We start from the raw sequence: 14,351 nt of genomic DNA, 5'->3' as shown, positions 1-14,351 counted from the left end.
ACATTCTCCCCGTGTTTGCATGGGTTTTGCCCCCACAACCCAAAGATGTGCAGGCTAGGTGGATTGGCCATGCTAAATTGCCCCTTAATTGGAAAAAATGAATTGGATACTCTAAATCTATTTAAAAAACAAAAAAAATAGGTACGGGAAGGTGGCCCGCAGTCCGTACCAGTCAACCATTCGGTCCATCTCTCGCTGGAAGACCAACACCCCATTAGTGACACCGAAGGGAACCCTAAGGAAGTGATAGAGGCGGCCATCTGCTTCGAAAGCAGTGTATTGGAGGTCCTCCAGGCAGATGGGGAGCTGGTGGTAGGCGGACTTCAGGTCCACTGTGGAAAAGACACGATACTGCGCAATCTGATTGACCATGTCAGATATGCGTGGACGGGGTACGCGTCGAGCTGCGTATACCATTTGATGGTCTGACTGTAGTCGATGACCACCCTGTGCTTCTCCCCACTCTTCACTACTACCACTTGAGCTCTCCAGGGGCTGTTGCTGGCCTCGATGACCCCCTCCCGCAGAAGCCGTTGGACCTCCGACCTGATGAAGGTCCAGTTCTGGGCACTGTACCATCTGCTCCTAGTGGCGATGGGTTTGCAATCCAGGGTGAGGTTCGCAAACTGGGAAGGTGGATCGACCTTAAGGGTCGTGAGGCCGCAGACGGTGAGGGGGGGTAGGGGTCCGCCGAATCTTAATGTTAGGCTTTGGAGATGGCACTGAAAGTCCAGGCCAAGTAACAGGGCAGCGCAGAGGTGGGGGAGGACGTAGAGCCGGAAGTTGCTGAACTCTATGCCTTGGACGGTGAGGGTCGCGATGCAGTACCCCCGGATTTCCACGGAATGGGATCCGGAGGCCAGGGAGATTTTCTGAGTGACCGGGAGGGAGCAGCGCCTTACCGTAGTGGGGTGGATGAAGCTCTCTGTGCTCCCCGAGTCAAAAAGGCAGGTCGTCTCGTGCCCATCGATCTTCACCGTCATCGTCGCGGTCGCGAGGTTGTGGGGCCGGGACTGATCCAGGGTGATAGAGGCGAGCTGCGGCGGATGCTGGGAGGTCCCGGGCTGGTCAGCGGTGGTGGAGGTAGCGGCAGGCGATGAACGTCCAGCCGAACAGGGGTCTTGAAGCTCTGTCCAAAATAGCGGCGAAGATGGCGGCGGCCATGGGGCGCACATGGCGGGCGGCATCAAAGCTGGCGGCGCCCACGGGCCGCAGGTGACTTGCGGTGAGGAAGATGGCGGCATCCACGGGCCGCACGTGGCTTGCGAAGGGGAAAATGGCGGTGCCCCTGGATCGCACATGGGGGGTGTAGGAATGCCGGGCCTGAAAACAGCGGCGACCGACCGGTCCTGGCAAACCGTGTCCCTTCTTCCCACACCCGTTGCAGGTCGCGCTCCGTGCCGGGCAGCGCTGCCTGGGGTGTTTGTTTTGCCCGCAAAAATAGCACTTGGCCCCCCAGAGTTGGCTGGCTGCCGCGCGGCGCAGGCTTGCGGTGAGCTGGAGTCAGCAGCTGGTGGGGCCCACGAGGGTGCCACGCGGTCGGGGGCGTAGGATTGAACGTTACGGGAGGCCACTTCTAACGAATTAGCGAGCTGCCTAGTTCCCGCAAGATCAAGCGTGCTCCCTTCCAGTAGCCACTGGCGGACGTACGCAGGCTTCATGCCCGTAACGTAGGCATCTCGAATTAAAAGTTCGGTGTGCTGGACTGCCGCAACTGCCTGGCAGTCACAGTTCCTACCTAGGATGTGCAGGGCACGCCAGAAATCGTCCAGAGACTCCCCAGGGAGTTGCTGTCTCGTGGCCAGGTGGTATCTCGCATATACTTGATTGACTGGTCGAATGTAATGTCCTTTCAGGAGCTCCATCGTTCGGCGTATGTGGGCGCATATCGGATGAGAGGAAAAATGTGAGGGCTCATCCGTGAATAGAGAACTTGGAGCTTCTGCGAGTCCGAGGGTTCCTCAGCGGCTGTTCTGAGGTAGCTTTCGAAGCAGGCTAGCCAGTGGCCAAAGGCAGACGTAGCGTTGACTGCTTGAGGGCTCAGCTGCAGGCGATCAGGCTTGATGTGGAGATCCAGCTTTTTATTTTTAAAACTTTGCTCAATAAATTGATGCACTATCAATTACCACAAAGACGAGAGGGAGTAGTGGAATAATCGAGGCTTTATTGAGCAAAGATGTTGCGCCTCCTGTATCTGGAACCAGAATGGCTGCAGCACAGGAGAGCACACATATTTATACGCTGCCTACTGGGCGGAGCCAGCAGGCAGGGATTTACCCTTGTACCTCTAATATACGGGCAGTGCCGTAATACATGTAATATACTACTGGTGGTGACTACCACACCCGGGTCCTCAGCACCGTAGGCCAGGAACCATCTAGTTAATTGTAACTTAATGAAATAACAATTTAATTAGTATTTATTTTAAATTAATTAATTAGGGCTTAAATGTCACTCAATGGAGTGCAGTGCTCTAACTGTGAGATGTGGGAGATCCGTGACGCTTCCAGCATCTATATCTGCAGGAAGTGTAATCAGTGGCAGCTCCTCATAAACCGCATTGTTGGGTTGGAACAGCAGTTGGATGCACTTAGTAGCATGCAGGTAGCGGAAAGCATCATGGATAAGAGTTATAGAGACGTGGTGCAGGCAGAGAGTTGGGTGACCGCTAGAAAGGGCAGGCAGAAATCCCCTGTGGCTGTCCCTCTCTCTAACAGGTATACAGTTTTGGATACTGTTGAGGGGGGAGGGGGGTGATAGCCTATCAGGGAAAAACAATAGGAGCCAGAACAGTGGCTCTGTTGCTCAGCAGGGGAGGACAAAGTGCAGGAGAGCGATATGTACAGAGGACGTTATAGTAAGTGGCACAGGTAAGCGCTTCTGCGGACATGAAAGAGACTCCAGGATGGTATATTGCCTCCCTGGTGCCAGGGTCAAGGATGTCTCTTAACGAACACAGGACATTCTGAAGGGGGAGCGTGAACAGCCAGAGGTTGTACTACACATAGGCACTAATGACACAGGCAGGAAGAGCAATGAGGTCCTGCACAGGGTTAAATCGCTGGCTTTGAACGCAGACCAAGGCAGGCCAGCAGCACGGTTCAATACCCGTAGCAGCCTCCCTGAACAGGCGCCGGAATGTGGCGACTAGGGGCTTTTCACTGTAACTTCATTTGAAGCCTACTTGTGACAATAAGTGATTTCATTTCATTTCATTTCATTTCAGAAGGAGTTCAGCGAGTTAGGCAGTAAGCTAAAAAGCAGGATCTCTAGGGTTGTAATCTCAGGATTAGTGAGGCTAGAAATAGGAGGATAGTGTAGCCAAATATGTGGCTAAACTGGTGGTATAGGAAAGAGGGTTTCAGATTTCTGGACCATTGGGATCTCTTCCGAGGCAGGTGGGACCTGTACAAGAAGGACAGGTTGCATGTAAACTGGAGGCGCAACAAAATCCTGGCTGGGAGGTTTTCTAGAGTTACTCAGAAGGATTTAAACGAGTATGGCAGGGGGTGGGAACCAGAGTGTTACGTCAGAAGGTGTAATAACTGAAGGGGAAATAGAGAACAAAAATAAGGGAACAACAACATCACCCTATCTGCTCAAATGCAGTGGTGTGAGGTGTATTTGTTTCAACGTTAGAAGTATAGCATGTAAGGCAGATGAACTTAGAGCACCGATTAGTACTTGAAACTATGATGTTGTGGCTATCACGGAAATGTGGTTAAAGGAAGGCAGGATTGGCAGCTGAACGTTGGAGGATATAGATGCTTCAGGAGAGATAGAAGGGGATGTAAAAGGCGTGGGGGAATAGCATTACTGGTTAAGGAAAATATTATAGCTGTACTTTAAGAGGGCACCTCGGAGGGTTCATACAATGAGGTAATCTGGGTCGAGCTCAGGAACAGGATGGGGGCATTCACTATGTTGGGGGTTTATTACAGGCCCCCCAACTGCCACAAAAAGATAGAGGAGCAGATAGGTCGAGAGATTTTGGATAGGTGCAAAAGTAACAAGGTTGTTGTGGTACAGTATTTTAACTTCCCCCATATTGATTGGGACTACTTAGTGCTAGGGGCTTAGATGTGGCAGAGTTGTAAGGTGTATCCAGGAAGATTTCTTGATGCAATATGTAGATTTTCCAACTAGGGAAGGGGCTGTACTGGACCTGGCATTGGGGAATGAGCCTAGACAGGTGGCTGAAGTTTCAGTTGGGGAAAATTTGGGGAGTAGTGCCACAATTCCGTATGTTTTAGGGTACTTTTGGATAGAGATGAGGTTGCTAAACTGGGGAAAGGCAAATTACGATAACATTAGACAGGAATTGAAGAATTCGGATTGGGTGCAGTCTTTGGAGGATAAATTAACATCGAACATGTGGGAGTCTTTCAAGCGACAGTTGATTGTAATTCAAGAAAGTCACGTTCCTGAGAGAACGAAGAATAAGTATGGGAAGTTTAGGGACCCTTGGATAACGAGGGATATTGTGAACCTCGTCAAAAAGAGAAAAGATACTTTTGTATGGCCTAGAAGGATGGGGACAGTCTGAACCCTTGAGGAGTACAAAGAAAATAGGAAGATACTTAAGCGGGAAATTAGGAGGGCTAGGAGGGGTCATGAAAAGTCCTTTGCAAGTAGGATTAAGGTGAATCCCAAAGCTTTTTATTCAATATAAAATGCAAGCGGGTGGCCAGGGAAAGGATTGGACCACTTAAGGACAGTGGGGGGAATCTATGTGTTGAGCGAGAGGAAATGAGGACTTTCATCAGTGTTCACCAAAGCAAAGGACTTTATGGAAGATGATTCTTGGGTAGGGTGTGTGGACAGTCTGGTCCATATTGACATCAAAAAGGAGGAGGTATTGGGTGTTTTAAAAGATATTAAGGTAGTTTGTTTGTAGTATTTTTATTCATAAATTTAGAATACCCAATTATTATTTTCCAATTAAGGGCAATTTAGAATCATAGAATTTACAGTGCAGAAGGAGGCCATTCGGCCCATCGAGTCCGCACCGGCTCTTGGAAAGAGCACCCTACCCAAGGTCCACACCTCCACCCTATCCCCATAACCCAGTAACCCCACCCAACACTAAGGGCAATTTTGGACACTATGGGCAATTTAGCATGGCCAATCCACCTAACCCGCACATCTTTGGACTGTGGGAGGAAACCGGAGCACCTGGAGGAAACCCACGCACACACGGGGAGAATGTGCAGTCTCTGCACAGACAGTGACCCAAGCTGGGAATTGACCCTGGAGCTGTGAAGCAATTGTGCTATCCACAATGCTACCGTGCTGCCCAATCCACACCCAATTTAGCGTGGCCAATCCACCTAACCTGCACATCTTTGGGTTGTGGGGGTGAAACCCATGCAAAAACAAGGACAATGTGCAAACTCCACACGGACAGTGACCCGGGGCCAGGATTGAACCCGGGGCCAGGATTGAACCCGGGTCCTCAGCACCATAGGGAGCAGTGCTAACCACTGCCCAACATGCCACCCTTGTTGTTTGTAGTATACATAAACAGTTTGGATGTAAATGTAGCTGGTCTGATTAATAAGTTCGCGGATGACACCAAGGTTGGTGCAGTGTCAGATAGTGTTGAGGATTGTCAGAGCGTACCGCAGGACATAGATAGGTTGGAGACTTGGGCAGAGAAATGGCAAATGGAGTTTAATCCAAAGAAGAGTAAGATAGATTATGAGAGTAAACTTGCTCAGAATATAAAAACAGATAGTAAAAGTTTCTACAAATACATAAAACAAAAAAGAGTGGTTAAGGTAAATATTGGTCCTTTAGAGGATGAGAAGGGAGATTTAATAATGGGACATGAGGAAATGGCTGAGGAACTGAACAGGTTTTTGGGTCGGTTTTCACAGTGGAAGACACAAATAACATGCCAGTGACTGATGGAAATGAGGCTATGACAGGTGAGGACCTTGAGAGGATTGTTATCACCAAGGAGGTAGTGATGGGCAAGCTAATGGGGCTAAAGGTAGACAAGTCTCCTGGACCTGATGGAATTTATCCCAGAGTGCTAAAAGAGATGGCTAGGGAAATTGTAAACGCACTAGTGATAATTTATTAAAATTCACTAAACTCTGGGGTGGTCCCAGAGGATTGGAAAGTAGCAAACGTGGCACCACTGTTTAAAAAGGAGGTCGGCAGAAAGCGGGTAAGCTTAACTTCGGTTGTAGGGAAAATGCTGGAATCTATCATTAAGGAGGAAATAGCGGGGCACCTGGAGGGAAATTGTCCCATTGGGCAGACGCAGCATGGGTTCACAAAGGGTAGGTCGTGTCTGACTAATTTGGTAGAATTTTTGAGGACGTTACCAGTGCAGTAGATAACGGGGAGCCAATGGATGTGATATATCTGGATTTCCAGAAAGCTTTTGACAAGGTGCCACACAAAAGGTTGCTGCATAAACTAAAGATGCATGGCATTGAGGGTAAAGTGGTGGCATGGTTGAGGATTGGTTCACTAACAGAAAGCAGAGAGTGGGGATAAATGGGTGTTGCTCTGGTTGGCAACCTGTAACTAGTGGGGTTCCTCAAGGATCAGTATTGGACCCGCAGTTGTTCACAATTTACACAGACGATTTGGAGTTGGGGACGAAGTGCAATGTGTCAAAGTTTGCAGACGACACGAAGAGGAGTGGTAAAGCAAAAAGTGCAGAGGATACCGGAAGTCTGCAGAAGGATTTGGATAGGTTAGGTGAATGGGCTAGGGTCTGGCAGATGGAATTCAATGTTGCCAAGTGTGAGGCTATCCATTTTGGGAGGAATAGCAGCAGAATGGATTATTATTTAAATGGTAAGATGTTAAAACATGCTGCTATGCAGAGGGACCTGGGTGTGCTGGTGCACGAGTCGCAAAAAGTTGGTGTGCAGGTGCAACAGGTGATTAAGAAGGCTAATCGATGCCAAGGTGCTGGCGAAGGTCTTAGCCACGAGGATTGAGGATTGTGTGCCGCAGATCATCGATGAAGACCAGACGGGGTTTGTGAAGGGGAGACAGCTGAACGCGAATGTGCGGAGGGTTTTGAACGTTATCATGATGCCGGCGAGGGAGGGGGAGGCGGAGATAGTGGTGGCGATGGATGCTGAGAAAGCTTTCGATAGGGTAGAGTGGGGGTACCTGTGGGAGGTGCTGAAGAGGTTCGGGTTTGGGGAGGGGTTTAGCAGGTGGGTTAGGCTGTTGTATGAGGTCCCGATGGAGAGTGTGGCCACGAATAGGAGGAGGTCCGAGTACTTTCGGTTGCACCGAGGGACGAGACAGGGGTGTCCCCTGTCCCCCCTGCTCTTCGCACTGGCGATTGAACGCCTGGCTATGGCACTGAGAGAGTCGAGAAACTGGAGGGGGTTGGTGCGGGGTGGGGAGGAGCATAGGGATCGAAGAGGGGACGTGGCCAGATGCCCTAGGGGGGGCTGAACTCTTCCTCTTCGTGCGCGAGGCTCAGCCTCATACAGTTTAAGGTGCTGCATAGGGCACACATGACCGGGACAAGGATGAGCAGGTTCTTTGGGGGCGAGGACAGGTGTGTTAGGTGCTCAGGGAGCCCAGCAAATCACACCCATATGTTCTGGGCATGCCCAGCGCTGGAGGAATTTTGGAAGGGCGTAGCGAGGACGGTGTCGAGGGTGGTAGGATCCAGGGTCAAACCGGGCTGGGGGCTCGCAATATTTGGGGTGGCAGAGGAGCCGGGAGTGCAGGAGGCGAAAGAGGCCGGAATTCTCCCCTTTGCTTCCCTGGTAGCCCGGCGAAGGATTTTCCTTCAGTGGAAAGATACGAGGCCCCCAAGCGTGGAATCCTGGATCAGTGATATGGCAGGGTTCATTAAATTGGAGAGGGTGAAATTCGCCTTGAGAGGGTCGGTACAAGGGTTTTTTAGGCGGTGGCAACCGTTCTTAGACTTTCTGGCAGAACGATAGACATTGGTCAATGGCAGCAGCAGCTCGGGGGATGGGTTACTTTATTTTTGTTTATGTTATTTACACTGGAAGGGTCTGAGGGGGTGTATACACCTGTTGTCTTAAGTCGGGGTGTTAATATTAATTTATCATTTAGGTACGGGGGTGGAGGGGTTTGGGGGGTTGCTTTTTTAGATTGTGTTTTGTACTTAACCCTGTTGGGTTCTTTTTCTTTCTCATTTTGTTATTGATATTTTATGAAAACCTTTAATAAAAATTATTTTTTTTTTTAAAAAGGCTAATCGAGTTTTGTCTTTCGTTGCTAGAGGGATGGAGCTCAAGACTAGGGAGGTTATGCTGCAATTGTATAGGGTGTTGGTGAGGCCGCATCTGGAGTATTGTGTTCAGTTTTGGTCTCCTTACCTGAGAAAGGACATATTGGCACTGGAGGGAGTGCAGAGGAGATTCACTAGGTTGATCCCAGAGTTGAGGGGATTAGATTATGACGAGAGGTTGAGTAGACTGGGACTGTACTCATTGGAGTTTAGAAGGATGCGGGGGGATCCTATTGAAACATATAAAATTATGAAGGGAATAGATAGGATAGATGCGGGCAGGTTGTTTCCACTGGTTGGGGAAAGCAGAACTAGGGGGCATAGCCTCAAAATAAGGGGAAGTAAATTTAGGATGGAGTGCAGGAGGAACTTCTTCACCCAAAGGGTTGTGAATCTCTGGAATTCCTTGCCCAGTGAAGCAGTTGAGGCTCCTTCTTTAAACGTTTTTAAGAAAAAGATAGATACCTTTCTAAAGAATAAAGGGATTCGGGGATATGGTGTACGGGCCGGAGAGTGGAGCTTAGTCCACAAAGATCAGCCATGATCTCATTAAATGGCAGAGCAGGCTCGAGGGGCCAGATGGCCTACTCCTGTTCCTAGTTCTTATGTTCTTATGTAAATGAGAGGTAATGCATTTTGTTAGGTCTAACATGGAGGGGAAATATACTGTAAATGGCAAAACTTTTAGGAATATAGAAAGACAGACCTGGACGTACAGGTCCACAGATCTTTGAAAGTGGCAACACGGGCAGCACGGCGGCACAGTGGTTAGCACTGCTGCCTCACAGCGCCAAAGTCCCAGGTTCGATCTCGGCTGTGGGTCACTGTCCATGTGGAGTTCGCACATTCTCCCCAAAGATGTGCAGGATAGGTGGATTGGCCACGCTAAATTTCCCCTTAATTGGAAAAAATGAATTAGGTACTCTAAATTATTTTTTTTTAAAAAGAAAGTGGCAACAAAAGTGGAGAACGTAGTCTAGAAAGTATATGGAATGCTTGCCTTCATTGGACAGGGCATAGAGTATAAAAACTGACATGTCATGCTACAGTTGTATAGAACCTTGGTAAGTCCACACTTGGAATATTGCTCACAATTCTGGTCGCCACACTACCAGAAGGATGTGGAGGCTTTGGCGAGGGTGCAGAGGACGTTTACCAGGATGGTGCCTGATCTGAAGCATGTAAACTATGCGGAGAAGCTGAATAGACTCAGACTGTTTTCATTAGAACAATGGTGGTTGAAGGACGACCTGTTAGAGGTCTACAAGGTTATGATGGGCATGGATAGAGTGGATGGGCAGGCACTCTTTCCCAGGGTGGAGGGGTCAGTCATTGGGGGGCATTGGTTGAAAGTCCGTGGGGCAAAGTTTAGAGGAGATGTGCAAGGCAGGTGTTTTTACACAGAGGGTGGTGAGTGCCTGGAATGCGCTGTCAGGGGAGATTGTGGAAGCAGATACATTAAAGGCATTCAAAAGGCATCTTGACAAATACATGGATAGGATGGGCTTAGAGGGATACGGCTCAAGGAAGTGCTGAGGGTTTTGGCCAAGGGTGGTATCATGACCGGTACAGGCTTGGAGGGCCAAAGGGCCTGTTCCGGTGTTGTATTGATCTTTGTTCATTGTTCAAGTACTTAATCTCTTATAAAACAAACATTTGTATTCATTTTTGAAAAAAAAAAATTTGGAGTACCCAATTCATTTTTTCCAATTAAGGGGCAATTTAGCGTGGTCAATCCACCTAGCTTGCACATTTTTAGGTTGTGGGGGCGAAACCCACGCAAACACGGGGAGAATGTGCAAACTCCACACAGACAGTGACCCAGAGCCAGGATTGAACCTGGGACCTCGGCGCTGTGAGGCAGCAGGGCTAACCACTGTGCCACTGTGCTGCCCAACATTTGTATTCATAACCACACATCAAAGACAGGTAATTTAATAACACCTCTTTGTTTATTCTCCTCCTGCCCCACAACCCTTTGAGATATCTGTGCTCCTCTAATTCTGGTCACGTGTGTATACTCAACTATAATTGCTCTCACATTGGTGGCTATGCCTTCATTTGCCTCGGTTCTAGGCATTGAAATTCCCCCTACACCCCTCCGCTTCTCTACCTCTCTTTCTTCCTTGAAGACAGCCAATAAATCTACCTTGTTGACCAAGGTTTTGGTCATCTGACCTAATATCCCTATACCTGGCTCAGTGTTATACTTCCTTAAAATGCTTCCGTGAAGAGCCTTGGGACATTACCATGAAGGCTATATATAAATATTGGTTGTTGTTCTTCATCATTGACTGCTCACTACCTGTGTAAAGGCTAAACTTTATAATGTGTTTTCCCCCTCTGTTCAGGTGTGGTGATGAGAGAGGACAGTATTGCACTGATTGTGTGGTGGAGAGGGTCCTTGTTATGGGAGCTGCGAGACCTACTTGTGTGACAGCACAATGCCCAGGTAAACAAATTGACCAGACTGTTCTCAGTGAACCATTAACAGAGGATTTTGTATTCACAAGATGTTCAATTTCTTGGCAGTAAATGGAAATACTTAAATCTGAAATAAACAAAAAGAAATGCTGCGAATACACAACAGAGCCAGTAATATCTAAATTACTGGGGAGTCACAGCAAGTTGGAGGGACACTCCGTAAGTGAAAACCACTGGAAAAGAGACACTTGTTCAGTTTTTATCCGTGACACAGAAACCCAGGAAAGGGAAGGAGAAAATGGGTGTGCAACTTATAAAAATAACCGGCCTCTTCTACTCCTGGCTGAGCAATATAAATTAGATGCCCAATGTCAAAAACAAGGAGTAGAATTATTCAAGGTATTTGCCTCTGGCCGATGCACGTAAATCTTGCTTGAATGCTGTAAGAAAATCCAAAAGGTCAAAACGAACTGTCAGTAATAATCTGGCTGGAATGTGTATGCCTTTCACACAGCCTTGTGAGAAGCAAAGTTTCTGATCTTGTATGCTCTATATCACCAATACCTATTCCCACCTCCCTAACATCTGTACACGCCATCCCCGACTCAACCCATCTATGCTGAAACCCTCAGCCATGTTTTTGTTACCTCCATACTCCATTATTCCAATGCCCTCTTGTTCGTCCGTCCATCCTCCATAAACTTCAGTTTATCCAAAGCTCTGCTGCCCTTATCTTAATTTGTATGAAGTTGCATGCACCTCGTGTGCTTGCTGATCTACCTTGACTCTTTGTCCAGCCACGCTTCAAATTCTCACCCCTGTGTTTATATCTCTACATGTACTCAGGCTACCTTCATCTTCTCCCCAATGAACTTTCATCTCTATAACCTTCTCCACTCCTACAACCCTCCAGTAACTCTGTTCACCCAACTCCACCCTCTTGCCTATCCCTGAATTTATTAAATGTCGAGGTCCTAAGATTTTGAATTCCTTCTTCCCCACCTCTCCCTCTTTTAAGGCAATTTAAGTTTGATAATGCTCCAATGCAACACCTTGGAATGTTTTATTTCATTAAATGCACTATATAAATACAATTGTTGTTGCATTATATGATGCCTGCCACTCTGTTGTTAACAATGCTACTGATAATTTTGTTAATTTCCATTTATAGATGGACAGGAGAATCCAATGCATTTCACCTATGATGTGAAGAAGTCCTTTTTAAACATCGAAGGCCTACGATTTAACTTAGGGTGTGACTGGATGTTGAAGCTTAATTTCTGAAGGATGGACATTGAGCTACCTGAATGTACCATGGAGGAGATATTTTTCACTTGAATGTCTGGTCAGCTACTTTATTGGTACCAATGCTACAGGGAGATGATGTTAACTTCTAATCGAGTTGCCAGGACAATGCTCTGGGAACAGGACTCAAATAATTCAATTAATTGATCTGGAATGTAAAACTAGTCTCAGTAAAGGCGACCATGTCAAGAATCATTGATTGTTGTAAAAACCCATATTGTTTACTGATGTCTATTTGGAAAGAAAATCTGCCTATCTTCCCTCTTCTTGCCCACATGTGACTCCAGATCCACTGCTCTCTGTTAACTGCCCTCTGAATTCTGAAATGACCTGACAAAACCACTCAGCTCAAGGGAAATTATGGATGGGTCAAAATCCTGGAACTCCCTCCCTAACAGCACATTGGATGTACCTACACCTCAAGGACTGCAGCGGTTCAAAAGGCAATGCACCACAACTTTCTGAAGGGCAATTAGGGATGGGCAAAAAAGCTGACCTAACCAGCGACATTCACATCCCGTAAATGAATAAAACAAAACAAATGCCCACATTCCTATGAAAGAATTAAGAATGCCCCTTAAGTAAATTGAAATTAACCCCGAAAATCAATCAGTGCTGTGTCATCTATTTTTTAATTAAGAATATCTGAATATGATTACATTATTTCTTTCCTATTTCAATTCAGTTTATACAATTTAATTGAAGTAAAAATAGTTGTATGTATTTGGGTGCATTGAACTCTCAGATGTTTGAACTCCGAGGACAAGTATTAAAACACAGAGCATAATGGATCAGGATCATTACAGATTTGATTCTCGGCATGATTCTCTAGAAAGATTTCTAAGTGTTGTAGCAAGCGGGAATTTGCCACGAGCTCCCTGGCGTTCAGCCCAGCGAGGCCAGCAACACTGTTCAATGTTAATTGGTCTACTTAATGAGGCCCCACGGGCTTCTCGCTGCAAATGAAAGCTCATTCGCCGGCACCGCACTCGCCTTCCCCCTGCCAACAAGGTCGAGCAGCACTTAAGCAGCACTTGCTCAGCCAACCCCAACCAGCTGGCAATAATGGCCCCCGAAGACCGGACCCCAGATTCAGGTATACAGATCTGGGGAGGCTCCTAGTCGCAGTGGAGACCTGGAGGGATGTCCTGAAACGGGAAAAAGTGCTGGAAAATCTCAGCAGGTCTGGCAACAACTGTTAGGAGATCTCTCCTTATAGATGCTGTCAGACCTGCTGAGGTTTTCCAGCATTTTCTCGTTTGGTTTCAGATTCCAGCATCTGCAGTAATTTGCTTTTTTATAGGAGCGATGTCAGTTCCCTCGAGTGTCAGCCAGAGGGCAGCCAGTGTTGCCTGGGACGAGGTGGCGGCAGCTGTGAGCTGGACTGACTTCCAGTGTCGGAAAACGCTCAACGGCCTCCACCGGCCAGCACATGTATGTAGACACCAATGGCCCCCCAACCCTCCCCCCAAAAAACTTTCCGCCCACACGCGAGCATCCACCCCCCAACTCTCCATGCAACTCCCCATCCTCCCCCCCCCTCTCCCTTTGACCCCCTAACCTTTCCTGCAAACCGCGCCCTCTCCCTTCAACCCCACTCTTCCTTCACAACCTCCTCCCCCCACCACCACTGTGAACCACGCATGTGGCCAACGATGCCTTCTCTTGTGTATCTGCAGGAGATGCTCCCCCACAATCGCCGGGAGGAGGCCAGACTCGCGGTAGTGTGTAGGATATCAGAATCGTCACCACCTTCGAGGAGCGTGGCCTGGAGGTGGCTGGGGTGGCCGAGGACAGGGCGGTCACCAACGCGGAGGCTGGCAGACGCCGCAGATGTTAGGAACCACTGAGCCCCAGCCAAAGGACCTGTCAAATGTGAGTTCTTAATGCCTTACTGACTGACCCACCCCTCCACTGACACTCTCCAGCCTTCCAGGAGAACACCTCGGAGGAGAACTCCGAGGAAGACACGATCGAGACATCACAGCGGTCATCCCTACCCTCCACCAGCACAGATACATGCACCTCAGTAGGAAATGTTAGTGGACAGGCGTTTGAGGCAAAATCTGGTGAGCACCACACTGCTACTGATGTACATCAGGTGGAGGCAAGAACTCCCAGGTGAGACAACAGTCGGAGGTCTGCTGAATCCCAGGACCCAGCTGGATCCCAGCCTGATGCTGAGCCTGTGAAAGAGGTCATCCTGGAGCTGATGGAGATGTTAGGAAGTGGCTGAGACATTCAGAGGGAGATGTCAATGTCACTCCAGCAGAGGGTACGGGCACAGGAGCTGTCACTGGCAATGCGTGGCACCGAGGCCAACACAGCTAGGGTGGCGACCTCAGTGAAGAACCTGGTTCACCACGTCACCACC

The 14,351-nt window shown here is 48.3% G+C and overlaps 1 protein-coding gene across 3 annotated transcripts in view; it reads left to right on the top strand.

Moving 5' to 3' along the window:
• LOC140398239 (neutral alpha-glucosidase C-like) overlaps nt 1–12,172 on the top strand; it is a 352,477-nt gene extending 340,305 nt beyond the window's left edge. For all 3 annotated transcript variants that reach the window (XM_072486683.1, XM_072486676.1, XM_072486666.1), the window contains 2 exons: nt 10,600–10,700; nt 11,844–12,172. In XM_072486683.1, coding sequence (XP_072342784.1) covers nt 10,600–10,700; nt 11,844–11,956 — 214 coding nt within the window. In that variant the 3' untranslated portion in view covers nt 11,957–12,172. The remainder of the gene's footprint in view (nt 1–10,599; nt 10,701–11,843) is intronic.
• The last annotated feature ends 2,179 nt before the right edge of the window (nt 12,173–14,351 follow it).

Source organism: Scyliorhinus torazame, chromosome 2 (assembly GCF_047496885.1).
Source record: "Scyliorhinus torazame isolate Kashiwa2021f chromosome 2, sScyTor2.1, whole genome shotgun sequence".
NCBI classification, from domain to species: domain Eukaryota; kingdom Metazoa; phylum Chordata; class Chondrichthyes; order Carcharhiniformes; family Scyliorhinidae; genus Scyliorhinus; species Scyliorhinus torazame.
Note: the sequence above shows the minus strand (reverse complement) of the source record. Positions and strands in the feature narration are given on the sequence as shown.